Raw genomic sequence first — 27,433 nt, 5'->3', positions numbered from 1 at the left:
GAAGGAGGCGGAGGCAGGGAAGGGCTGCCCACTTCTCCTCCTCCCAGCCAGGGGCCCCCTCCGGGCGCTGCCGAGGAGGAGGCCCATCATCCAGGCCAGGGCCGGCCCAGGCTCTCTCCTCCTCCTCCTCCTCTTCTCAGGCCCGCCCCTCCTCCTCTTCCTCCTCCTCCTCCTCCTCTTCCCGGCTGTGGCTGTGGCTCTGGCCCGGCCCAGGAGAAGCCCTTCCAGGCCGTGGGCGCCCTCTTTCCTCCCGACAGGAGCGCCGCCCGCCTCCTCCTCTTCCTCCTCCTCCTCGAGGCCTAGCGCCGAGGCGAGCAGGACGGGAGCCTCGGGCTTTCCTGAGCAGCGTCGCAGGAGGAGGAGGGCCCCGTCCGGGCGGGAGGACATGGTGACGGGATGGAGCGCACCGACGCCTCCCCCGACGCCTCCGCCGCCTTCCCCCTCCACCTGCTCGTCTGGCACAACCGGCACCAGGCGCTGGACAGCGAGCTCCGGAAGGGACAGGTGAGCCAGAGGGCAGGGAGGCGGCCACGACCCCCCCCCAGGCCCACTGGGGCCCCACTGCCTCCCTTGCCAGGCCTCCCAGAGCCAGGCCTCGGATCTGGAGGCCCCCCCCCATACACAGATGGTGGCGAAACGCCAGGAATAAGCTCTTGTAGACCAGGGCCACAGAGCCCCCAGACCCACAAGAGCTAGAGAAGGGGGTGCTCTGCAGAGACAGCCCCCTCCTCTCAATGGCCCCAAGAGCCCTCCTTCCTCAGGGATGGCTGGCGAAGAAGGCCCAGCCTCTGGCACTCAGATCCAGAGATGGCGGCTCTGCTGCACCGCCCCCAAGCCCTATGGGACCCATGTCACCCCACTAACCCCCCCCCCCCCCCCAGGCCCATGCTGCCAGAGGGAGGCCTCCTCTCTTGGCCCCATCTTTGGGGTGGCACCCTCCTTCTGCCCCCGCTCCCACCCATAGCAAAGGCAATATGAGAGCCTTTTTGGCTGAAGAGCGGGCTATAAACACTCTAAACAAATAAATATACCACTTCATACCACACTAAACAGTCTCTAAGTGGTTTACAGCTGTAAGCTAATTGCCCCCAACAAGCTGGGTACTTATTTCAGCAGCCTCAGAGGATGCCAGGCTGAGTCAACCCAGAGCCCCTGGCTGGGATTGAACTCACAACCTTATGGTTTGTTCATTATTTCCATAGTATTCCTCCTGCACCTCTTTGGCTCCTCTGATATTATTTCTCCTGCACTTCTTTGACTCCTGTTCTTCTTTCACCATCCCCACCTCAACCGGCCCTTGTATAGCTAAGCCACCTGTTTCTCATGAGATGCGTATTCTGAGTCAGGTGATGAGCTGGTCATCCTTTGAGAGTTGGAAGAGACCCCCAAATCACAATCAAAGCACACCCTGTGACAGATGGCCATCCAGCCTCTGTTTAAAGACCACCAAAGAAGGAGACTCCACTACACTCCAAGGAAGAGTGGCCCTCTCTAGACGAGCCTTTTAGCACGTACCGAGTATGTGCTAGGGTTGCCTCGGAGCATCCTTTACAGACGCTCCCTAACCCTAGCATGTACGTGACGGCCGCGCCCATCCAAACGGCGCAGCACAGCTGTGACATGCTTGCACCGCTACAGGGCACATAGGGCACTCTATTCACAGCGCCAGAAGGAGCTCCAAAATGGAGCTCCTTCCTGGGGAGCACCTCATTCCCGCAGCCACAAAATGGCTGTGGGAACGAAGCCAGGGGAAAGGGGCCAAGTGGCCCCTTTCTCTCCCTGCAGCGGCTCCCTGGGGTGTCCTGGGGCACGAAGCCCCAAGGACACCCCTTTCCAGGTCGGGGGAAGCAGCATTTTGCCGCTTCCCTGAGGCCTGGAAAAGCAGCGAATTGGGACCTCCAGGACTGCCGCTGTGGCTGCTCAGGCCCCGATCCGGTGGGGAAAGGGGCAGTCTGTATCCCACCAGTGTTCCACTGTCAAACAGCCCTTACTGTCATAGAATCATAGTTCCTTCTAATGTTTCGGTGGAATCTCTTTTCCTGTAGCTTGCATCCATTCTTCCAGGTCCTGTTCTCTGGAGCGGCAGAAAACAAGCTTGTTCCATCCTCAACATGACATCGCTTCAAATATTTAAACAAGGCTATCATATCACCTCTTAACCTTCTCTTTTCCAGGCTAAACACAGTATTCCACAGCTATCATATTGCCTCTTAACCATCTCTTCTCAAGGCTAAACATACCCAGCTCTCCTCATAGGTCATGGTTTCCAGAGCCTTCACCAATTTGGTGGCTCTCCTTTGGACACGCTCCAGCTTCTCAACATCCTTTTTGAATTGTGGTGCCCAGAAATGAACACAGTATTCCACAGCTATCATATCATCTCTTAACCATCTCTACTTGAGGCTAAACATACATGCTCCCTAAGTCTCTCCTCATAAGACAGGGGTAGGCAATATTTTTGAGCCGGGGGCCGGGTTGCTGTCCCTCAGACAACTGGGGGGCCGAAGCCAAAAAATAAATAATTAAAATAATTTTTGTAAAAATTAAATAAATAAATAAACCGGGACAAATGTAGGACAACATTGGAGGACACGCAAAAAAAATTGCTGATTTTTTAAAAAATGTTAATATAAATGCATGTTTCTGAGGCATCTATAGACAATTGCCTCCCTTGCCCCTGCGTGCGAGAGACCAAAGGCCCCGGCGGCAATCGGTGGCAGGACTAGGCTGGGGCCGGTCCCAAGGCCTCGCCAGGCCGCATCCGGCCCGCTGCCGCAGGTTGCCTACCCCTGTCATAAGATATGCTTCCTCACCCAATTTGACAGTGGAAATTATTTATTTATTTAATGTCAAAGCAAAGAGTAGTCCTCCTCTTTTGAGACTCCTTTCATCTTTCACTCTCCAGCATGCCCAAACCAAATGTGGGTATCCGAGGACAGGCCATGCCATGGACGCACACTCATTTGCCCCTGCTATGATACTGACCCATAGCATCCTTTGCCACTTTGTTGTGTGCTTTCAAGTCCTTTCCAACTTATAGCAATCCTAAGGCATCATGGGGTTTTCTTGACAAAATTTGTTCAGAGGACGTTTGCTATTGGCTGAGACCATATGCATTTACTGCAGAGGCCTTCCTTTTCCTACCTCTCCATCCATCCTCTGCACACACACACACACACCAAAGGGTTCTTACTTAGTGCATGTCTAGGTGCCATTTGGGGAGGGGGTAGCCAGAATATTCTTTAAAGATCTGAATGCAAAGGCATGGCACAATCTCTCTCTGTTAACTAGTAAGTTGTGTGGGCTCTTGTACATCTTGTACTGAGTACTGGACAGGCTCCTGTGCTAGGAGAAAGCGGTGGAGGGGTGAGTGGTGGAGAGAGTGGTGAAAACTGGGGCCTTACTGGGAGCTGGCTACTGTTCTCCCAGGCGGAGGTGGAGGCAGGAGTAGAGGGGTACTGGGTGTGGGAGAAAAATGGAGGGGTGATGTCTGTTTGGCAACTGAAAGAAAGAGAGAGAGATCAAGTGGCATGAACTGAAGAAGGCCTTGGGGAAAAGCTAATGGTAACTTGGAAGATAGGGAACTTTTCTGAAGGAGGCAAATGGGGAAATTAGTTGGGGAACGTGTGGGGAATGAAGTTTTAGGAGATATAATTTTTAGATGTTCTTGAAAGGAAAGGAATTTGAGTAGGCGTTTGACCTGTCTGATGCCTCTGGGAGTTCACAAGAATGGTGTTAAGGTAATGACCTTTTTCTGTTGTTTGTCCCTAGCAGCTGATACTCTGAGATTGAGCACTGTATGTTGCTTAGCTATCCATTTTTCAAAGTTATCTAACTGAATAGCCATCACCACTGTATGTTGTTGTTGTTTTTTCAAGTCCTTTCCAACTTATGTCTATCCTAAGGCATCAAGGGGTTTTGTTGGCAAGATTTGTTCAGAGTAGTTTTGCCATTGCTTCCCCTGAGGCTGAGATAGTGAGGCTTGTCCAAGGTCACCAAGTGGGTTTCATGGCCAAGTGGGAAATCAGACCTTGGTCTCTAGAGTCGCAGTCCAATGCTCAAACTACTACACCATGATTTGTGTGAAGAAGTAATATGTACAGCATTGGTTTAGAAGGCAGTATAAATTAGTTTTCCTTTTTTCTTCCAAAATGTGGGCTTGGGATGGCAAGACATTAAGAACAATCCCAACTATGGTAGGCCATGGTACTTTAGCAAATATTGGGTCAGGACAGAGTGGTTCATTTTAGAAAGATAAGAATGATTTTATGAGGGTTTGGGACACTTTGCCTTGTACACAGGAAATCTTAGAAAGTTACTTTTTTGGACATTAGACATTAGGATTTGTAGTCCAAAAATAACTTTTTAAATGCTGGTGACTCAGACTGTGGTCTTGGGGAAGTCACATATCTCTTTTAGCCTCATTAGTTTGTCTTCTGTAATGCAGATGTTGCAGTAGTGAGTGTAAGTTCAAAGGTAGCAGTTTGGGGCTTGGAGCTCCAACTCCTCCACCTGCTTGAACTTGGTTTGTAGTCATGGACAAATCACATTGTCTCTATTGGTCCAGCTGGCCAACTGCTTCCAACATGTCCCAAGTCCTAAATATATGGCTAATTTGGTAATAGAGGGATTGGTACTGTGTCTATGATCATAGTGTTTCTTGTTATTCCTAGTTAGTTGACACGTAAAGAAATAATCTCAGCTAATGGAAGTTATAGGAAGCAAGGTTAGGCAGAGTCTGAAACTGTGGCAGAACCAACCAGACATAGCCCAAACCAGGTTGAAAGAACTGGTAATACTAGCCTGGAAGAGATAATTAAGGGGAGACATCATAGTGATCTTAAAATTTCTAAAACAACATACAGAATACCGCAGACTTGTTCTCTGTTGCTTCAGAGAGTGAGTCTAGAATGAATAGGTGGAAATTACAGTTAAGTACATTTTTGGCTAAACATTAGAAGAAATTTCTTAATAGTAGAATCTGTGAAACAGTCAAGCAAATTGTCTCAAGAACTATTTAAACAGCCACAGTATCGGTGGCTGGTTGGCCTTTGGGATGATACAATTGCCTCTTTCATTGCACATCCTTCATTGAGCAACAGGTTGGAGTGGAAGGACTCAATGGCCCTTACAACTCCCAGTTCCTATAACATCTTCCCAATATTCACTTGCGTTGTTGGCAAATTGCTGGTAATTAGCAGTGAAACCATTAACTGGTTTCTTGAAAACCATGATTCTTGGCTGCAGTTTTTGTAGCAATTCCACTCCCATCAGGATAGAGAAGATACCTGTGATATCACTGCAAGGCATCCTCTAGGTTATTTTATATTTCCACCCGTCAAAAACATGTTTATTGTCTTCTCTTACATATTTTTCATTTAGATTAGGGTGGAAATCATGTGGCCCTCTAGGTGATGTTGGATCTACTTCAGATCTCATCAACCCTAGCCAGTTTGGCCAGAGGTGAGGAGAGCTGGGAATAATAGTTCAGCAACATCTGGATAATCCCATTTTGCACCACTCTACATTTAAGAATAAACCAGATAAATTTTACCACATGGCAGTGCTTGTTCCATCCATTTCCATTATCAAGGGCTACTGATGTAGATGGTCACCTCAGATATCACTAAGAAATAAAGCAGTGTTGGCTATGGAGGAGAGGTTCTTCCATCAGACAGCTAAAGCCCCACATGAGTAGAAGTTTTTAAAATACATTCTGGATATCCCACTATTGATATGTACTAACATTAGTAAATTAAGCAATGAGACTGCCTCATTCCTTAGCCAATGAATGTGGATATGTTGTACTTCCTTGGGTTGGATAAGCCTGAGGGATATGTGAATTCTATTCGCAAAGCTTGATGTCCTTGCAGAACAAGAAGCAGAAGTATCTGGTGACCAGTGCAGATAACATGCAAGATTACTGCAAGGGCATTCATATCGCAATTCACCAAGGCTGAGTACAGTTTCCAGGGTTGAGCCTTAGTTCAAATTTTAGTCCCATCCCTACATCTGCCAAGGATTATCCATGTAAGATCATTAAACCAGTGTTTCTCTTACAGCATGATATTGAGATGTTGGACCCACGTGGCCGAACACCCCTGGAGCTGGCCGTGTCCCTTGGGAACTTGGAATCTGCTCGAGTGCTCTTGCAACACAATGCTGCCGTGGGCCAGGAGAATGCCAACGGTTGGACAGGTATGGAGGTTTGTTGGCCCAGGGCATGTATTGCTTGTACAGTCCCTGGACATTCCATGCAAAGGACATCAGGGTGCACTGCTTGGAAACAAAGACCATTCCTTGAGACCTTGGAAGCAGTTTCCTGTCAGATGACATGGGCTCAAGAATAGTTCTTATTCAGGATAAAACAGCTCTTTATACCTTTAGTAAGTGAGGAGAGAAGGCAAGGTGGAAAAGTTTATTTTGGAAATTGAGCAGGAAGGCCATGTTGTTGAGAAATGAAGGATTTGAGACATCAGACTGTTGTTGTGAGGAGGATGTAGTAAAAGTTGAGGTTTAGTTCTTGGTTGTTCCATTACCATAATAGTTGGTCTCCTTTCAGGATAGCAGTTCTGTGTGTCTCCCTCTTTCTTGCACTTTTATTGGGGATATTTATCTTGCTCTTTCTGGTTTAGGTCCCCAGAGATCTGCTGCCACCAGGAATCATGAACCAGCTAGCACAAGGGTGGGCCACTTCACTAGGTCCAGAAGCCATTTTTGCACTTATTAAGCCCTGGTGGGCCATATGCACATCACCCCAAAACCCACATGCCCCCTCCCCTGACATTGAAAGTAATGTCTAATTCACCCAGACATCCCCGTGGTGGGGTCATGATTGGTTATTTGCAGACTATTTTGTTCCCCTCTGTATTTTTACAACCAGATAACTTTCTTTTGAAACGGGAAGTGACCAGCTGCTAAACACTTTGGAAACCTACTCCCCCAAAATAGCATTTAAATTGGCAATTGTATGTCCCAGAGGCTTCTGTGGGGTGGAGGCATTCTCTCTCTCTCTCTCTCCCAGCAATGAGAGTGATCTAGAGAGGGTGGCATTTAGTCTGAGCTACCATGATCATTATACCTTTGGAAGTCAGAAATGTGCCTTTTGGCAAACCGGCAGGTTATTTTGGCTGCTAGTGGCTGGCAGGCAAGATGAAAGAGAAACTTGTTTGGGTTTTGAGGCTGGGCAGGGACACGGGCAGGGATAGGGAATGGATACAGGAAGTCCTGTGTTGACCATTCACCTGTGTCTCTGTCCTTGCCTTTTATAGTCCTGCAGGAGGCCGTAAGCACAGGGGATCCAGAGATGGTGCAACTGGTGCTCCAGTATCGTGATTACCAGCGTGCCACACAGCGCCTAGCTGGCATCCCAGAATTGCTCAACAAACTCCGCAAAGTATGTACTGTGATTTCAGACCCTGAGTGTTTTCCAATATTCCAGTGACAATAGATTTTATCACAGGGACACCCACTCAGGACGTTACTCAGAAACCTACCGAAGGTTGAGTGAGACAGAGAGCACCATTGCCAGTGGTGTTGGAATTTCCTTCATGTTTCCCTAAAGCTCTGGTTGGATTTGCATTAAAACCCACACACCCCACTAGATTCTTCTCCCACAGAGCTCCTTCTATGCTAAGTGTGGGCACAGAACAATTGCAGTTTAACTATTTCTTTGTTTTTCCAGTGCAAAGACTGTTGCCCCCCCCCCCCCTCAATATTCTTCTTTGAAGTTGAGAGGGTGATGTCTTTGAAGGAATAGTTACTTGTACTCAGAGGTGATTTTGCCAGTTCCTTCCTCTGAAACAGTATCTGGTATTCATTGGCAGTCTTCCATCCAAGTACTAACCAGGATTGACTCTGCTAAGTCTCAAAGATCAGACAAGATGTGGTGCCTTTAGGGTATTTGTTTTCTACCAACAGCTAAATCTAACCAAACGTTGAACTGATTGGCAAAATATGACTGATAGTAGTATGGCTGCATAGCAAAATATGTTCCCCAAAAAGAGCAGAGACTGCCTTTGCTTGTCACTTCTCTCATATGTGCTGATCAGTCCCCTTACCTCTGGTTTTCTATCTGCCTAGGCTCCTGATTTCTATGTGGAGATGAAGTGGGAGTTTACTAGCTGGGGTAAGTAAGTTGGTGTCTGGAATTTCACCTTCCAGGAATAAGGAAGAAGTGCTTGTGAAAGATAGCTGTTATGAGTTGTGACTAGCAGCATATATAGCAAGGCTGGACAACTGTGACCATCCACATTTTTTGGCTTATAAACCCCAGCAGTTCTAGTTAGCAGAACCACTGCTGAAGAACTATGAGAGTTGAAATCCAGACATATTGGGAGGGCCACAAACACTCACTCCTGACTGAGAGGACCACATATTCCCCTCTCTGATCCAGAAGAACAAGAGAATTCCAGATGGGTGGGGAAGGAGTTTTTCGTGACCATAAAACTCACTGCATATCTTTGGGAATGTTTAACAGTGTCTAACCGCCCCTTAGAGGGTGGGGTGGCAAATTATTCTAACTAGTATTCCTCAAGTCTCTGCTTACTTTCTCCCTGTTCAGTGCCCCTGGTCTCCAAGATATGTCCAAGTGATGTGTACCGTGTGTGGAAGCGTGGGGAAAACCTGCGAGTGGACACAACTTTACTGGGCTTTGAGCACATGATCTGGCAGCGGGGCCGGCGAAGCTACATCTTTAAAGGCGAAGGTAAGCATCTCCCTTGTGTGGTGCCTGGGGTATGTGGTTCGTGAGACTTACACCTTGGAAGCTGACTGGATCCTTCCATGTCATTTTTCCTCCCTTCTCTCTTGGCCAGATGAGAATGCAGTGGTGATGGAGGTCGATCATGACAAGCAGGTTGTGTACACAGAGACTCTGTCACTAGCCTTGCACGAGCCTGAGCTGATGCTGGCTGCCATGCAGCCGTCTGAGGAGCACGTGGCCAGTCGGCTCACTTCTCCCATTGTCTCCACCCACCTGGATACTAAGAACATTGCCTTTGAGCGGTGAGCTTTGGCAAGGGGATGGGTAGGTCCTGGAAATGTATGGAACATGTGCTGGTATTGGTGCTGTCAGTGGCTATTATCTGCAATAAGTCAGTACTCCTTCCAGTTATCCAAGGTAGTATGCCTTTGAAGACCATCTGCTGGGGCACATGAGCAGGAAAAAGTATTGCCCTTCTGTCCTGCATGTGGGCTTTCCTTAGGGCCTGATTGGCCACTTTAAGAACTAATGAGGCACTTAGTCTTGTCCTATGAGTTTCTTTTTATTTGTATAGCACATAATAATAGGATGAGGCCTAGAGGGCCAAAGCAGAGACAAATAAATTTGCTGGTGGGTGGGGAGTCTTTTGGGACCTTCAAACAACAACTGTTTTTGCAAGAAGACACATAGTGACAAGTTCCAGCTCCCTAAAGTAGCTTGAAACCTTTTTATCATAAATGCCACATCTCTCTCCTGTTTTGTCTTCTGCTTGGTATTTGAGAGGCCAAACATCTCTCCCCTCAGAGGATAAGATTTGGACCATAGGTTCCCACTTGCTGCTTCCTAATATGAGGAGGGAGGGAAGTAAAGGTGATATTTGAATAAATTTATGTTGTTAGCCTAGAAGAAGAGAAAGCATCTTACAATATATCTGAACCATTATCTCAATCATGCTTGACTTGGTCTTGTTTTGCCTTTGGGACAAATATGACCTTCTCAGTCAGTTCACCAGCTGATTTGCAAGTCCCTGGCACCACTACTGGTTGTTTCCCTAGTGTCAGTAGAGTAGAAGGGGCTGCTTTTCTGCAGTACTGAAGAGTGACAATCCCATCTCTTCTCCCCACTATCTAACCAGAACTAGGATTTCAGATTAACTACTGCAAAATTGCTGCCCCCTTTACAGTGTTATGGGAACTGATTACTTAGATGGTGGAAATTTGAAGAAGAATAGGGTATTTGGGGTGGCCTCCAGCCCATAAGAGTGTCCCAGGTGAGAATCCTAGAACCAAACTGTTCCCCCATTGTCAAATTAAAAGATTTTTTTCCCCCTGCAGGAACAAGTCTGGCATCTGGGGCTGGCGCTCAGAGAAAATGGAAACTATCAGTGGCTATGAAGCCAAGGTACAACTTTTCTGTCGCTTGATGCCAGATTGCCCAGCATGAGTATTAGAATTCCATGTGTCAAGGTGTAGCACTGCTTCCAGAAAGTGAGGCTTGTATTGCGTGGGATGAGGTGATATCAATGGCCTTTATGCTTGCAGGTTTACAGTGCCAGCAATGTGGAGCTTGTCACCAAAACTCGCACTGAGCACCTGTCAGACCAGGACAAAACACGCAACAAAGGTAAAGCATACCCTAACCCACTCAACTTATAATACACAGCTGACTCATCCAACAACCCTTGATACTGCTAGTGTTCTTTCTCCCAAAAATCTCCCCTCAAAAACTCAAGGGCAGTACAGACAGCCCTGAAACGGCAGGCTGGAGTCGCCCATTTTAACTGCGGATGGACGCCACAGCCGCCAAACTGTGCAGCGTCCCTCTGCAGTCCTTCCGGGTTCTTTATTTTTTTTGTGTTGCGTATGTCACGAGGGCGCCATTGGCGCCCTTGTGACGTGTGCAGCAATGTGCAGAGGCTGTGCGTCATCATCGTCATGGCAGCGCTCATGTGGACAGGATGCCACCATGATGGCGCCACCCATACAGACTAGGGTTCTGGAGCGTGCTTTTCTGTGCGCTCTGGAACCCTAGTTTCAGCACTAGCATGCCACTTTTGACTGGTGTGTCTCACGCCTCAGTTAACTACTAAAGGATAAGACAATTGAAGACTTTTTGGAAGACTGGAAATTGTTTGTGGATTTTTTGAGCAATTACAGGCCCGGTACATATCGCCAATAAGTGGCATATCAGGGCCGATTCTAGGGTTGGGGCCGTGCGGCAACTGCACGGTCCCTAACCCTAAAACATAATGGTGACATAACAATGGTGGTGCAATGTGCACAGGGGCGTCGCCATTGTTACGTAAGCACCACACAGCGTCCACAAGTTGCTGCACAGCACTTACATAATGAGTACGCCAGTGGCGCACTCGTTATGCTGCCCTTGCAGCTTTAAAAGAACCTGTTTTTCACGAGTTCTTTTTCTGCCTGAGGGAAGCCACACGGTTTGGTGGCTGCGGCTTCCCTCCAGAGGAAAAACAGGTACAGGCAGGCCACCGTTTTTCAGCGGTCTGTACTGTGCCACAGATAGGATGAGGGAGGTGTCAGAGCTCTATTTCTTTCTTTCCTTTTTCTTTCTGTCTTTCTGATTTCTGGATGTATATTACTTTGATTGAAAATTAAGACTGTTAATATTAAAATTAATTTAAAAAATTCACATAACAAAGAAGAAAAAAATCCTCGGCTAACTGGTATGCTATGCCCACTGTTGGGCCAGGCCTAACAACAGTGGAGAACAGAAGAGTCTTGTGTTCTGCCTTGAGAGCATTTCTGGTATGTGTTTTCTTGCTATAGGTTATTATTATAACTTTCATGTGTGCACAGATATGTTAGCAAATGACCAGGAGTGATTCCTTGTCTCAAGTTTGATTTGTTGTTTCTTTCAGGCTTGTTTCTCCTCAATATGTTTTTCTCATTTCACTCTGGAAAGCCTTGTCTTGTCATCTCCTTTCTTTATCTCACCCAGCCACTCACGCTTCCCACTCATCTCACCATTCTTTTCTTTCCCTCAGAGGTAATGGGATATTCATAAGTGGGAGGTTGGTGTGAGGTGATGTCAAAATCCCCTTTCACCAAAAGATCCTGGGATTCCGAACTCCACTGCATTATTGCTGGCAAATGTTTCAGATAAAAAATAAATAAATCACCGTTAGGTGAAAAGAAGGTTTACTTTGGAAAGCAACCTAACACTTATTCTCTGGGATGTTGTCTCTTCACCATCCAGGTTCCAAGACTCCGTTCCAGTCCTTCCTGGGAATTGCCCAGCAGCATGCTGCCCAGAATGGGGTGAGTGACAAGGTCAGATCCCTTCCATGTGAGGGCAAAGTCATGCTGAACTGGCCACATACATAAGCCATGGAGACTGTATGTAGGGGAGGAAGATAACAAGGACAGTATATTAGAGCAGGGAGGAGAGATTGGGAGTACAGAATGTTGGTATGTATAATTGCTGCTGTACATTCCTATGACTATGACTCTGGAGACCAGGGTTTCCATCCCTGTTCAGCCATGGAAACCTACTGGGTGACCTTAGGGAAGTCACAATCTCTCAGCCTTAGAGGAAAGCAAAGGCAACCCCCCCAACAAATCCTGCCAAGAAAACCCTATGATAGCTTCGCCTTAGGGTCACCCTAACTTGCAAGTGACTTGAAGGCATACAACAATGAGTGCTGGAGCCCTTTACATAAGATGACCTTTGCATCCAACTTTTGCAGGCTCCAGTGTTGCAGTCAGCCAGCCCCACCAACCCAACATCTATTACTCCTGAGGAATATTTTGACCCCAACTTCAACTTGGAATCCCGCAATATTGGCCGCCCTATTGAGATGTCCAACAAGGTGCAGAGGTGAGTGGGACTTAGGGGAGAACAGTGCAGTCCACATGAGGGGACAGAAACAGAACAAGGAGCCTAGGTGCAAGAGTTTGCATGTGACCCTTACAAAGGGTAGTAAACAGACATGTAAGTGAACAGCAAGCCTGATCATTCCAGAGCTTGAAAACGTTATCTTTTGGGCTACAATGCACAGAATCCATATGTTGGCATGGCAAGTGAGAAGTAACTTTTCCAACCTCTGGGTCTCTCTATATGTTAAGGTTTAGTGGAAGGAGCTGAATAGGTTTTCAGGGACTGACATATTTCTTATTTTGTAGGTTCAAGGCAACTCTTTGGCTCTGCGAGGACCATCCCCTCTCCCTGGTGGAGCAGGTGACTCCCATCATTGACCTGATGGCTATCAGCAATGCCCACTTTGCCAAGTTGCGTGACTTCATCACTCTTAAGTTGCCTCCTGGCTTTCCTGTCAAAATCGGTGAGAAATGCAAAGCATAGCTGGCTGAGAACATGATGAGGGAGGAACAGGGGTGATGCGGAATTGGGAGATACACTGAATGAATGCTGGCTGGCAAATGGCAAGAGTGAGGCAGGGGTGATGATGGGTAGACTGTCAGCCTTTATTGTGGGGAAAGGACTGATGGCTGCTAGTCATGATAGCTGTACATTACTTCCAGAGTCTGAGGTGATGTGCCTCTGAATACCCGTTGCTAGGGAACACAAGAGGGAGGAGGGTGGTGCTGTGTTCATACCATGTGGGCTTCCCAGGAGAATCTGGTTGGCCACTCTGAAAACAGGATGCGGAGGATGCAGAGGTCTTGGTCTGAGTCAGCAGGGCTTGTTCTAGTGTTATAGCACAGCACTAGACAACTGTGCCAGCAACTGGGGCCATTTTTCACCACTACAGTCTTCTGGGTGGGCCACATGGACATCACCAAGAAGTGATATGATGTCATTTCTAGTTTTGGTTTCAGCTGAAAATCAGCCAGTATTTTCACCTACCTGTCCAGTGTTTGTGTGTACTTGGGAATAAATTTTCTGCTCAGAATTTTAGATGGGGGTTCAGGAGTCTTTGGTAGGGTGCAGTAAAGTTGGGAGGGTGCTTTAAATGCTTCTAGAGTCTGTGGGTGACCTGCAGGCCACAATTTTCCTATTCCTGTTTTAGCAGGTCATGTAGGAAAATCACAGTGGGGATTGAAAATTGAAGTTAGCTGTTTCTTATATTCCCCCATCTCAACCCTCTGCTCCCTATATTTTCCCTCTTATTCACAGAGATACCCCTCTTCCATGTATTGAATGCCCGCATCACTTTTAGCAACTTATGTGGCTGCGATGAACCGCTGAGCTCCGTGCGAATTTGTACTCCCACCCCCATACCAGGGAACATGTCTGAAGAGCCAATTGCTGGGGCAGAAGCAGCCAATAACACCAAAGGTAGGAGAAGGATGCCTCTGTCAGAGTTGTGCCTGGTACATCGACCAGCTTCACAGGGAAGGAGAAGGATGTGAAAGGGGAATGTAAAGATGAAGGAACTTTTGCAGTTGGGAGAGCTTGGGAGGTGCTGTAGATTTCTGGTGTAGGGGCAGCTAATTCAAATTTTAGTGTTTGGGGATGAAGTGGCAGGAAAGTGAATTATACGAAAGTGAAAGAAGTCCAGGTAATGGATAAAGGACAAATCTATCTTTGTGTGGCCTTACAGATAGTTTCTAGGACCAAGTTTGACCTTCCTGATCCCAGCATATTTTTAGAACGGCTGTATTGTTTCACAGTGGTGATCAGCATTGACTCAAAGGTTCTTTTGATATCATGATGTTTTCATCTGAAATTCTCTCCCCACCAACCCTAATGCATAGTGGAAATGTGAAGCATAAACTTGCTAGCTGGAACACAGGCAATGCTTTCTGACCTGACCATTCCATGGAGGCTTGAAAGCCACCAAGTACACCAAGCTAATTGAGGTAGCATTTAATGCCTCTGAGGAAGTGAGTGCTGGCCCATTATTATACCATAAGAAGTGTATTACTCTTTAAGGCAGGAATAGTCAAGTTTCTGCCTATGGGATCCTCTAGGGAGCTGCACCTCTCATGAAAGAAAACCATAAGTGGCTAGAACTCCACTTCTGAAAAATTGGTATTTTTATGTTAAGCAGCATGGTTGGGCCTTCAGCCTATTAAAAAAGCCAAGTGCCTGTCCTGGAGCCTTCCAAGAGAGGCAAATCACAATTAAAAAAAAAAACACAGAGAAAGGGTGATTATGGAGAGTTTGGGTGTGGATCAGATGCCACAAAAACAGTATTGGGGTCTAAATGTAGAGCCACACTTTGCTTGCCTGTGGTATATAGCTGTAATCCTCAAACTGGTGGTCTGTGGAGACACCTTCAATCATTCTCTGCAGAATTTCTAGGACAGAAAGAAACATTGTATCCAACAGATGCAAGTATGGTTCCAGTCCCTGGACCAGGAAGTGGTAATTGCCAGTCCCCCACATCAGATTGCTTAAGAAGCACTAGTGTATTGGATGGCTTTGGAATCAGAGATTGAGTTTGTCCAGACATGTTGCAGTCTCCCCATTGTGAATGCCTGTGTGCCCGTTCACCACTTGGACTGAGAGTTCAAGGAGTCCATGGAACAATGTCAGATTGATTCGTTGGTTGATTTTGAACACCATGCTTTTGGTTTTGTTTTGCTTCAGGACATTAATGAATCATGCTGATTTAGTCAGGGACCCTTCCTTTCTGTTGCTTAGCCTGAGAAGAATTAACTCTTCTAGTTTGTTGCCATCTTCTATCATTTTAGGCATACATGGGGATGGTCAATACGTTCCTCTTCTCTTAGGAATATATTTTAAGAATGTTTATTTTAGATTGGGTGAGGCAGTGTTGTATAATAGTTTGAGTGTTGGATTAGGACTCCAGGAGACAATGCCTGCTTGGTCATGGAAACCCACTGGGCAAATTACACTCTTTAAACCCAGAAGGAGGGCTATGAAAAGCCTCTTATGAATAAATTATGCCAAGAAAACCCCCTGATAGCTTTGCCTTAGGGTTGTCATACGTTGAAAATAACTTGAAAGTAAACAAGAACAAAATTTTAGATGGAGAGGAGAATGAAACAGGGATGAAAGGGTTCTTTGATTGCAGAGGCAATAGGGTGTGTGTGTTTTAATTGCTGGCAGGCATGCTTACCACTGTGATGCCTTTCTTCTTGGCTTCAGTGTACCCTTTCCCCTGTGAGGTGGATCCATCAGTGTTTGAGGTGCCCCAGGGCTACACAATGTTGGGTGCAGGCCGCACAGAGCCCATGAGGGATGAAGATGATGACCTGCTCCAGTTTGCCATTCAGCAAAGCCTTTTGGATGCTGGTACAGAGACAGACCAGGTGAGTGGGGAGGTATTTTGTCAGTGATGATCCAAGTCTATTTATGACAACTTTTTCTTGCCAGGGCATGTGGTCCCAGGAAGCTTGTGTGGGCATCAGGGTGAAATTGAATTGGGTGATTTAGCAAACCATTTCCCAGATGTTGGCATTCGGTGGAGAAAATGCTTGGCTGTCATTAGCAATATACTTTGTGATCATTAACCTTATCCTTAATTATTTTTAACTTCATTTTTACAATTGTGCTGGGAGAGGCAGTGGAATCTGAGGCTAAGAAAACATGACCTACTCAATCCATTCTTCCAAGCCTGAAATAGTTATCTTTAACTACAGGGCAAATCCTCTCTCCATTTTAGTGTTTTCACTCTTGTGTGTTATACTGCCAGGTCACTATATGGGAAGCTCTAACCAACACAAGACCAGGATCCAATCCTCCGCCCTATGATGAGGAATTACAGCTGGAACGGTGAGTGGTTAACTGGGAGCAAGGAGGCAATACTGTGGATTCAATTTTGCCCCCTGTACAATATCAGTACAGTTATATTCAGAGCAGTTGGAGAGCCTCAACTCCTCTGAGATAACTTCTCGGAGAGAGATGCTGGCTGTCAGTTGGACCAGAGCCAACAGTAGCTAAGAATGGGATAACCCCCCCCCCCCCCCCCGGCATTATCAACTTCTTTTTCTCTTTATTTCTTAACAATTTCAAGAGAGAGAGAGAAGAAATAATTCATTGGATAGGGGATCATCTTCAGTTCATCACCAGCCTTGCTCTCTTTCTTCCTCACACCCACCCATAGTCACATAGACACAGATCTGCAGAGACACACAATATCCATTTGCACACATATCTGGCCACTCTGCTAGTTTCTTTCTTGTTCTCTTTGGTCAGTAGCTAGGATAGGAAAGAACAGGCTAGTCTGCTGTGAGAGGTTAGGGCTGCATAAAATAAAGTTGAAGACCACATACAGATTTGGGGCAAGAGGTTGCCCCCTCTGTGTACAATTACATAAATTAGGGCAAATGTATATTTACATACAGAATTTGCACAATTTCTTGTGCAAGTCAAGGGATGGAGCAAAGAATTATGCATGATACTGAAGCTTTCCAGCTATTGGAGAGTAAACTTAGCAGTGGCTTATGTCATATCCGCAGGGTTGTCTCCTAAGTATTTCATGTTGCTTTTTCTTCAAAGGGAATATAGAAATTGGTAGGAAGCACAGCTGTACCCCAGTTTTAAAAATCTTACTTGGTTGCTTGTTCAATTTTAGTTGACTGCTAAATGACATATAGCAAAAAACAGTATTCTGGAGTGAGAAGCACATTTCTGTGTTCTTAGACAATGCACACATGTTGCATTATCTTAAATAATAATAAGTTATCTTAAAGTTTCATCATTAATGAGCAGAAAGGGATGCATACCTTGTTTAAGTTGGCACTTCCTATTTGGAGTTTGTATACGGTAAATACTGATATTAACACTTGTAAAAACCATATAAAATACTATTGTTCAGTTAAGAGGCAACTTTTAAGTGGATTAAAAGCTTTTAGAACTGCTTAATCAGTTAAACATTGCAACCATTGTGGAACATCTTACTTCCAATATGGATTCATGATTTATAAATTAGTTCTAATCGTATTTTGCAAGCACAGGACTTCATATGCTGGGCATGAAATTTAGCTGTGACTGTCTGAATACTACAATCAAATCCCCAATAGCCTTTTAAAAGTTGGAGTGGGAGAGGGGAAAGCTATTTTGTTGTAGGTGATGGCAGAATTCAGACTGGATAACCTACAAAATTTGGAGAAAGGAAAAAATTGCTGCATCTGTTCTTGACAGTGCCTTGAGGGGTGAAAATGCTGCAGGTAGAGTCTTCTCCCTCTTTAACCCATTTCCCCACAAGATTCTAGATCTTTTAAACTTTGTAATCACAGGCTTGGAGCTCCAGAAAAGGAACTGCACCTAGGCAGGGATAATTTGGAGGGCTAAATCTCTGGCAAGGAAGAAGATGTATACCCTCTGCTACCTGCCTTTTTGTTACTCTGTCTAACTCAGGGGTGGGCAAAGTGCAGCTGGGGCTAAGGGGAACATGAGGCCCTTTACAGGTTTTTGCAGCCCTTGACCAGACTTCCTGGAATAGCCTTCTCTGGCTGACAAAGGGGCAGAGGGAGAAATTGGCTCTCCTAGAAGCCCCCTGAAATGGCATTTCACCTTTTAAAAATAGACTGCATGCATGTGCACCCTCCCACACATCACTTCATTTTTTAAAATTCTTCAAAAGAAAAAGTGAATTTTTTAATGTTTCCCCCCCACATTTCTTGTAGTCCACACAGCCCTGGGGAAAGTGGGGGGGGGGGGGCAGAAAACCTGCCATAGTAGCCTTCCCTAGCTCTATATCCAAAGCAGCCTTCTAATTGTTTTAAAGAGGCAGCATTTGTTTCTTTTTTACACTTAAAAAGACTAGGGCTAAGTGAAACCCTCATCTTACATTTCTTTTGAGCAGGAAGTTTTTGGTTATGGCTGTAATGCTAAGCTTAGGAGTATATAGACAATACCTGCTGAAATCTCTTAGGGCAGGGAAAGCTAAACCATCCCATGTTTGGTAGGCAAGGGGCAATACCTTCTTGCCTGGCATTGCTCTTTGCCTTCTCTGTGGCCAGCAGAAGCAAAATGAAATGGGCATCATTTGTGCAGGTTAAAGAACGAGCCAGACTCTTGGTGCAAACTTTGTTGTTGCTGCCTGGAATATAATTACAGTCCAAAGCAATTTTGGTTTGGGTTTCAGGCTGAACATCAGCCCCAAAGCTATTCCCTTTGCTTATGCCTTCAAACATTTGCCCCATTTTACTCAGGGGAAAAATAATGTCTTCTCATAGGGCTGAAATGAGAACGAAAATGGCGCCTCTCTGAAGCAGCATGCCTGCATGCACATCTTTAAAGAAATGTAGGTGATGTGAAAGGAAGTATAAGCTCTCCCTCATCTGTGCATTGGTAAAGGCACTTTCACTTCATGCAGAATGGCTTGCCGGATGAGATCCGTCAAATTGCCAATCGAGAGAGCTTCAAGAAAGCTGTCAAGACGGATCTCTTCCGGCAGGCCTTCCTGGAATAGAACCCGGCCATGTAATGCTCCCCCCACAGACATATATAAGCGAAGACTTGAGCCACCATTATTTTTTTATCGTACTGTTTTTAGATTTTATCATTTGTAATTTTAAAGCATAGAATTGTTTAATACTTTTTAAAGAGGGGGTTGTGTGTGTGTGTGTGTGTGTGTGTATTTTAAAGGTTGTACGCCGCTTTGATTGTGGTAACAAAAAGCGGGATATAAATTAAAGTTTTATTATTATTATTATTTATGGATAAAAATTCTCCATATTTACAGTACCTATTTTAAAAACATACTTTATAGACTAAAACCCCATAATTCCCCATCTAGCAATGCTGACTGGGGGACTGCCATCTCCTCAAAATGTAACTTCAGTAGCCAGTCTATATGTCTAATGAAATGAACCCTAGCCCATGAAAAATTTAGAAGACAAAATTGTGTTGTTTTATGATGCCACATGATTTGTTGTCCTTTTTGCTGGTAGTAATAACTCATCAGTAAACCACTACAGTTTGAAAGAATATGTGACATTGCTCTCACAGGGACACGGGAGTGGTGCAGGCCTTGGCTGTGACGTGGTCAATTGCAATGTAAGATGAATCCCTGCTGCCTGCATGCAGGGACATGCTTCAGGCTTACAGTAGGACAGAATTAAATGGAACAATGTGGAGAGTGACAACCAGTGAACAAAAGAAACTCCTGGGTTCATGTCCTTGTCTTGTAGCCTTTTCGTCTGTACATGAAAAGGATTCACTTTATTTCCTCACCTCTTGCTACCTAGCAGCTTCCAGCCAAAAAAGAATCTGATGATCAGGGAGAACAGGAGGAAAGGACTGAAAACTGGATGAAAAGGCATATGCTCCAAATTAGTTCATTCAGATAAGATGAAGATATCATTCATTACTCTAAGGTGTGGTGTGCAGCCTGTTTTTTATGGGATTGGACTCTGAAGGAGCATGTTCACAGTCTGAAAGTGTTGCTGGTTCTAGTTAGGTCACTGGAAGATTTATGATGACTGCGTTCATTTCATAGGGTTTTCTTAGGCAAGGAATACTCAGAAGTGGTTTTGCCAGTTTGTTGTTTTTGTTGTTGTGTGCCTTCAAGTCATTTTCAACTTATGGCAACCCTAACATGACCCTACAATGGGGTTTTCTTGGCAAGATATTTTCAGAGGTTAGCCATTGTCTTCCCCTGAGGATAAGAGCATATAATTTATCCAAGGTTCCTTTCTCTGAAATACAGCCTATAGCACCTTGCATTTGTTGGTGGTTTTCTATTCAAGTACTGACCAGGCCGAACCTTGCTTAGCTTCCAGGATCAGACAGAATCTGGCACCTGTCAGTATTTACATTTTTATTATAATAAAATAGATTTTTTTCTGAAGGGAAAAATACTCTTCTGGTATTTATCACTGCCCCTATTTTACTCTTCTTTTGGCTAGATGCTGCATGCCGTTGTTATTGTTGTGTGCCTTCAGATTGCTCCCGACTTAAGGACTCCCCAAGGTGAAGCTAAAATTTTTCTTGGGAAGATTTGTTCATTCGTGCCTTCCTTTGAAGCTAATAGATTGTGACTTACCCAGTGGGTTTCCATGGCCAATCTGAGATTCAAACCTTGGGTCCCAGAATCCTAGTCCAATACCGAAGCCACTACATTTCCCTGGCTCTACACCATGCTCCAGCTTCTTATACTGTTGTTAATGTGCACAAACATGCTCTAGAATTCTTCAGTTCCCACCCCTTTTGCTAGGAGTGAAGCCTCTGAGCAGTAGGGTGGGTGAAACATGCCTATGCATTTAAATACAGGTACATATGCACATGATACACTTCTACCCCTATTCATAGCTGCCTCCAGTCATTCTAAATCTGCTTGAGGTGTAGCTGTCCTGTAATAAGTGCAACCAGATCTGTAGTGAAACACCCTATTAAACTTTCTTTACATTTCCAATAAAACTACACACACCCTGATGCAGAAGACAGGTTATTGTAGGATAAATTGACAAAGCTTGCAAGAGTTAGTAAAGAACCTTCAGAAATGTTTCATGGTGAGCCAGAGGCTGATATGCTTCTTTAGGATTTCATTTCTTATCATTAGACATATTTCTTTACATACAAATAACTAGCAAACACAGCCCAGGCAATCTTGGAATCAGTTTATCAGAAGTCTCTTTCTATAGGACCATTGCATTAATTTCCCATGGAAGCAAAATTCTGCTTAAAATTCTGCAATATAGACTCCAATGGAGAGAGAAATCCCAGAGGTGCAAGTGGGAAACAAAGATGCACTAGGGACCACATAACAAACATACGATGGCTAATGGAGGGCACCAAGGAATTCCAAAAGAAAATCAACATATGCTTTGTAGACTATAGACAGTCTTTGACTGCATAGATAAAAAAAGCTATGGAACACTCTTAAAGACATAGAAGTGCCTGATTTAATAGTCCCGATGAAAAAATCTGTACTTAGGACAAGAGGCCGCTGTTAGAACAGAATATGGAAAAAATAGAATGGTTCCCAGTTTGGGTAAGGCAAGGCTGCATATTATCACTCTACTTGTTCAACTTGTACACAGAAAATATCATATGAAGAGCAGATTTAGACTTGGAAGGAGAACTGAAAATAGGAGGAACGAATGTCAACCAAGATATGCAGATGACACCATACTAGCGTAAAATATCACAATTACTGAGGAAGGTCAAAGAAGAAAGTGCAAAGAAGGCTTGCTGCTGAACATAAATAAATCAACAATTATTATCATGGAGGATCTACATAAATTCAACCTAGACAATGAGGAAACCTAAATAGTTAAAAATAATTCTCATACTTTGGATCAAACATTGATCAGACTGGAGAAGGAAGTAAAGAAATAAGAAGAATAGGAATGTGAAGGGCAGCAATGAAAGAACTAGACAAGATCCTAAAGAGTAAAGAAAGAGGAGGATGGTGCCCCTTGTGGTCTCTGCTGCCTGACTGGCTTTGTATACAGTCTCTTGCCAATTATAGTTTGTCCCTTATGGTCATGCTAAGTTAAGCTCTTTATTGTTGTTTGTTGTTATTGTTATGTTCCTTCCTGTCATTTCTGAACTATGGCATCCCTATGGCGACCCTATCATGTGGTTTTCTTTTTACGCAAACTTGTTCACAGGAGGTTTACTATTGCCTTCCTCTGATGCTGTGATAGAGTGTCACCCAGTGGGTTTCATGGCTGAGCTGGGAATCGAACTCTGGTCTCCAGAGTTGTAGTCCAACACTCAAATGACTAAGCCATGATTGTTGTTGTTAGTTGATGTCAAATCAGCTTCAACTTCTGGTATGAATGAGAGACCTCCAAATCACCCTGTCATCAATTGCCCTGTTCAGGTCTTGCAAACTTGATTATGTCTATCCACTTGTAATGCCATGTTCCTCCTGTCCTGCTGCGTTCTACTTTGTCAAGCAGCATTCTTTTTTGTATGAATCATGATCTCTCAAGATATATCCAAAGTATGACAGTTTCAGCTTAGTTCTATTGGCTTCTTTGGAGAGTTCAGGCTTGATTTGCTCTAGGGCCCATTTATTGGTCCTTTTGGCAATCCATGGTATCTGTAGAACTCTCCTCTAGCAAAACATTCCAAATGAATTTATTCTCTTCCTGGCAATTTTCTTCACTGTCCAGTTTTCACAGACATACATAGAAACTGGAAATATTACAGCATGGATGATCCTGCCTTTGGTATTCAATCATGTTATCTTCCACTTCAGAATTTTATCTAGTTCTTTCACAGCTGTTCTAATTTGAAGATTATCAGACAACCTATGGAAGAAACGGGTTGACTATGGAACCTGTTCTTTGGATCAGTTTATTAGTCCAAACCAGGGGTAGGCAAGCTGCGGCCCGCGGGCCGGATGCGGCCCGGCGAGGCCTTGGGACCGGCCCCAGCCCGGTCCTGCCGCCGATCGCCGCCGGGGCCTTTGGGGGGCAATTGTCTATAGAAGCCTCAGAAACATGCATTTATATTAACATTTTTTTAAAAATCAGCAAATTTTTTCGCGTGTCCTCCATTTTTTAAAAAAAGTGTCTTCCATTTGAAAATTTTGTCCTACATTTGTCCTGGTTTATTTATTTATATATTTATTTATTTTTAAAATTATTTAATTATTTATTTTTTTGCTTCGGCCCTCCAGTGGTCTGAGGGACAGCAACCCGGCCCCCGGCTCAAAAAGATTGCCTACCCCTGGTCCAAACCAAGAATTTGTGTCTTTTTCGATATGGCAGTTGCCCACAGGTGCACTTAGGCAGTGTTTGCAGTTGTAACACCTTTGGGTGTCTATATATTGGACCATCAGCTCTGTATGCTTTAGCCACTGCTGTTGTGTTGAAAACAATCATATCCTCGGAGTGTTGGCTGGAAATTTTATATTAATGAAGTTAGAGTTGAGTGGGGAAAAAAATTGCCCTATGCAAAGTAACCGGTGGGAAAGTGCCCTATCTTGAATATCTAAAATATCTTTAGATCTAAAATTATGTTTTGTCCAGCAGAAATTGATGTTTCAGTTCGATTACATCTGTTTTATCTAAATATTGGCAATGTAAGGCAGATAATGCTTCTTTGTCATATATGAAGTGGCTGACTTCAGTGATTAGTCTTTTTTTTTTTTTTTGGTTGGATGTGTTACAATATATTAATTTAGTATTAGAAGGATTGTTGGAATTTGTAGAGGCACATGTTCTTTTAAATCAGTTTCCTGCAATGTGAAATTGAACTAAGGGTCAATGGTGCTAGATCCTGTTTGCATTTACAGTTGCAAAAGGCTTATGCGCCAAGGTGGGAAAGATAATCGTTCACTGTCTATAGTTGAATGGTCAAAAATCTTCATACTTTAGCTATACATGAAAATATGCTATACATATGTTAGTTTCAAGAAAATGGATTTGGAAATATGGTTGAATTATATTAGTATATATGCTTAGTCCTTGTTCATATTCTACAGTATGTACTTTCTTTCCTTTTTCCTTTTCCTTTTTTCTTTTTAAATTGGATTTTAAAGAGGTTGACCATAGAATCATGCTGGAGGACCTACAAATGCCCAGAGAAGTGTTTCCTCTAGGAACTTCTAGGTTCTCCAGCACAGCTCTATGGTCAACTTCTGGCAGAGTTGCACTGGAGGACCTAGAGATTCCTAGAGAGAACATATTAATCAAAACTGCAAAAGTCAAAGCCACAAATGTGGAGGGCCATCTGTATTTCCTGGTGGTCTTCCACCCAAATACAAACCAGACCCTAATTTAAATTCTGAAATTATAGACCATACCAGGGCTGTTCAAGGTGGCAAATACTCTCTGTATTTTCACTAGCAGTTCAAGGTGGCAAATACTCTCTGTATTTTCACTAGCAGCCAGCAGGTGAAGAGCTGTTGTAATGGATGGGGAAAGACTAAATGGGGCCTGGGTGGTCATACTTGATAAGAACAAGGGTGGTGGCGGCAGTGAGAGGAGATGTTTGAAGGCAGCTTGGATGGGTTGGATGGAGCAGGGCCTTGGAGCGTGACTACTCTATCTTACTCTATCCTCCCCACATCCCTTCTTTCCTTTCAGGGCTATCCAGGAGAGCATGTTCCTTCAGTCAGGGCCAGGTGTGGGCCCAGCAGAGACAGGGGGTGGCAGTGGCGGTCCTCCTTCTGAAGGCAGTCCAGCTCTCAGCAACAACGGGGGCAACTCTTCAGCCTTGCCTCCACCCTACCCCAGCTTTGACGAGCAGCTGCGCTTGGCCATGGAGCTGTCATCAAGGGAGCAGGAGGAACGGGAGCGCCTACGCCAAGAAGAAGACGAGGAGTTGCAGCGTATCCTCCAGCTCTCCCTGACGGAGAAGTAGCATCCCAGCCTGCCAGCGAAGGGCCCCTAGCCTCCCTCAGGTCTCACACCTCTCAGCCTAACTGTCCTTGCCATCATCATATTTTTTTAACCTCTTTGGGGTGGGGGTGGAATTCCATGTTTTGTCCCTTTCCTGTTAGGGACAGGCTGGATGTGAGAAGACAGCACCCTCTACATTTCCTGGGACTCATACAGTTCCATTCTCTGGTATTATTTCCTGTAAATTTTTTTAAAAATTGCTTTATATCCTCATTCTTCACTGAGGAAATGTTTTATACAGCATAGAGAGTTGGGATGGGGACAGAGGAGGAGGAGGAGCAGCAGCAGAGAGAAAAGAAGTGGAAAAAGAGGAAGAAGTCAAGGATATTCTTATCACTCAACAGGAGTGTGACATTTTGAAAGACTGAAATAAGTTCACAGCATTCTCTCTCCTCGTAAGTGGGTTTGCCTTGCTAGAGACTGAGCCACAGAGGGGTGGGTGGATTTCTGAACTGTGGTGCAATGATGTTTGCAGTGAGACCTGACGCCAGGCTCAAGTGTGAGGAATAATTTTCAGCTCCCATTTCCCCCCTCCCTCCTCATTGAGAGCTGCTGCTCTCCCTAGCCCTTTGTTTAATTTATTTTATTTATATCTCTGCAGATATATACAGAAAAAGGGGAGTGGGAGGAGTTTTGTTTTGTTTTTTTAACTGAACCCAGTGGGTCTAAAGGGAAGAGCTGTGCCCACTCTCGAGTGGCTTTCCCCTGTCGTCTGGGGACCAGGAACAGGGGTTCTGGGCAGCAGGAACTACTAAATAAAACCAAGAAACCAGCATTTGCTCTTTTGTGGTCTTCCTCCATTTCTTTTCACTTGGTCTCCAGTTGTGAGGCTGCCACATAAACATACATTAAGTCTGCTGGGATTTCTGAGGCTCTTCTCAATAGCTCATGCTAATTATGAAGCAAGCTGATTTAGTCATGCTAAGGAGAGCCACTTATGGCCCCCAAGTTGTTGGAGTCCAGTCGCCATGAACCTCACAACTAGAGCCAATTGGGAAGGATACACACATGGAGGCCCTCAAGAGTTGGAGGGTCACACATTGCCCCATCCTGGGATTTTGGCTGCTTGGGATTTTGGTCTTCTCAAAAGCAACTTGCAATTAGAGTAACAATGTGACATTCACAAGGTTTGACTTAGGAAGTGACTTGAATGCAAAGCAAGAAGGCTGTAATACTTGTATCCTACTGGTGCATGGTGAGCTTCCAAAGCTGGTTGCCTCTGGAGGCTGATGTATGGCAGGTTGGAGAAGAACGATGTTTGGCAAACGTGGGCAACCATAGAGGGTGAAAAGGCCTTGTGCGCACCACGTAAGATGGCCCCTGCGGGCCACAAACCCTCTTTTTTCTCCTTTTCCAATCTGTTTTCTGTTTTAATTGAGGCCTTTTCCCAGTGCAACCTTTGGGACCCTGATTCCCCATTTTATCACATACACCATGGGATGGGGGGTTGAGGTTTTCAAGGGACACACAAAAAGCCTTAGGCTGTATCAGCCAGCATTGCTCTTACTTGTGATGTAATGGGCAACTTATAGATCTGCAAATACTGAACTTCACTTCCTGTGATCCCTTTCCTTTGGGTCTACTGACTCGGTCTGAAGGGAATTGGACTCAAACATTATCTGAAGAACAATAGCTTGCTTCCCCTGTTCCAAATGCTTCAGAATACCAACACTCACTTTTTATTATTACTGTACAAACAAGCTTCAAAAATGGGACTGTTCCATTTGTTAGAACCTAGAATCCTGCAGTAAAAAATATTAATATGCTTATCTTAATTCACAGTGTGAAGTTTCTGACACTCCTTAGTCCTCACCATCCCCTTAGGTCACAATGATCCAGGGCCAGTATAACCAATGATTGCACAATTTCACTGTCACTGTCTGCCAGTCTTATACCCCTGTGTCTCCTTCCCTACCACCATTTAGTTCTTTGCCCTAGTGCTGTTTTTTTTTATTGGACCTTGTTTTTGTCCCTCCAATTCCATCCGCCTTTGTTTTAGTCAGGTCCCTGCTTTTTCAGGAGGCAGCCAAATTCATCCCAGACATGCAGGACTCATGCCCTTCCAGATGTTGCATTGTGATTTCCATCGGCACGATCCCAACAAAATGGGAAAGTATTTCTAAGTGCTGCTGTCCAGTAACATCTGGAGGGCCACATATTCCCACTAGCCTTGCTTTAGCTATTCTGCCTTTGTTGAACAGACCCTCCTACCACTCCCCTCTTTATCCCCATAGCATGCAATCTCTCTTGGGCTTAACCCAATGTGATATTATGTTGCCTTTGTTCTCAATCTCTTCTGCCCTTCTTCTCAAGCTTCTACCACTTTTGGCTGGTTCCTCTTTCTCCAGTCATTGCCTGCCCGATTTATCTGTGTTCACATGGCACAGCCTTCCTTATTAATATCCCTGCACACTAGAAAGGTGCGCAAAGAGCTGTTGAGGGTCTCTGTCTTGCTAGAACCAAGCTCAACCTTCATTCACTTTGGGAGATGGGTTGAAGCTCTGTGGTAGAATACATGCTTTGCATA

The 27,433-nt window shown here is 44.8% G+C and overlaps 1 protein-coding gene across 1 annotated transcript; it reads left to right on the top strand.

Moving 5' to 3' along the window:
* The first annotated feature begins 166 nt into the window (after positions 1-166).
* Positions 167-25,681, top strand: ANKRD13D (ankyrin repeat domain 13D). The gene is made up of 15 exons (XM_089520586.1): positions 167-504; positions 6,063-6,198; positions 7,272-7,396; positions 8,083-8,128; positions 8,564-8,707; positions 8,817-9,006; positions 10,039-10,105; positions 10,246-10,327; positions 11,927-11,988; positions 12,417-12,547; positions 12,853-13,010; positions 13,805-13,966; positions 15,746-15,909; positions 16,293-16,372; positions 24,592-25,681. Exons 1-15 carry the CDS (start codon positions 397-399, stop codon positions 24,866-24,868), a joined length of 1,932 nt encoding a protein of 643 aa, XP_089376712.1. The 5' UTR covers positions 167-396; the 3' UTR covers positions 24,869-25,681.
* The last annotated feature ends 1,752 nt before the right edge of the window (positions 25,682-27,433 follow it).

This window comes from Sceloporus occidentalis, unplaced genomic scaffold, assembly GCF_023333645.1.
Source record: "Sceloporus occidentalis isolate IW3139 unplaced genomic scaffold, rSceOcc1.0.p SCAF_4, whole genome shotgun sequence".
Classification (NCBI taxonomy): domain Eukaryota; kingdom Metazoa; phylum Chordata; class Lepidosauria; order Squamata; family Phrynosomatidae; genus Sceloporus; species Sceloporus occidentalis.
Note: the sequence above shows the minus strand (reverse complement) of the source record. Positions and strands in the feature narration are given on the sequence as shown.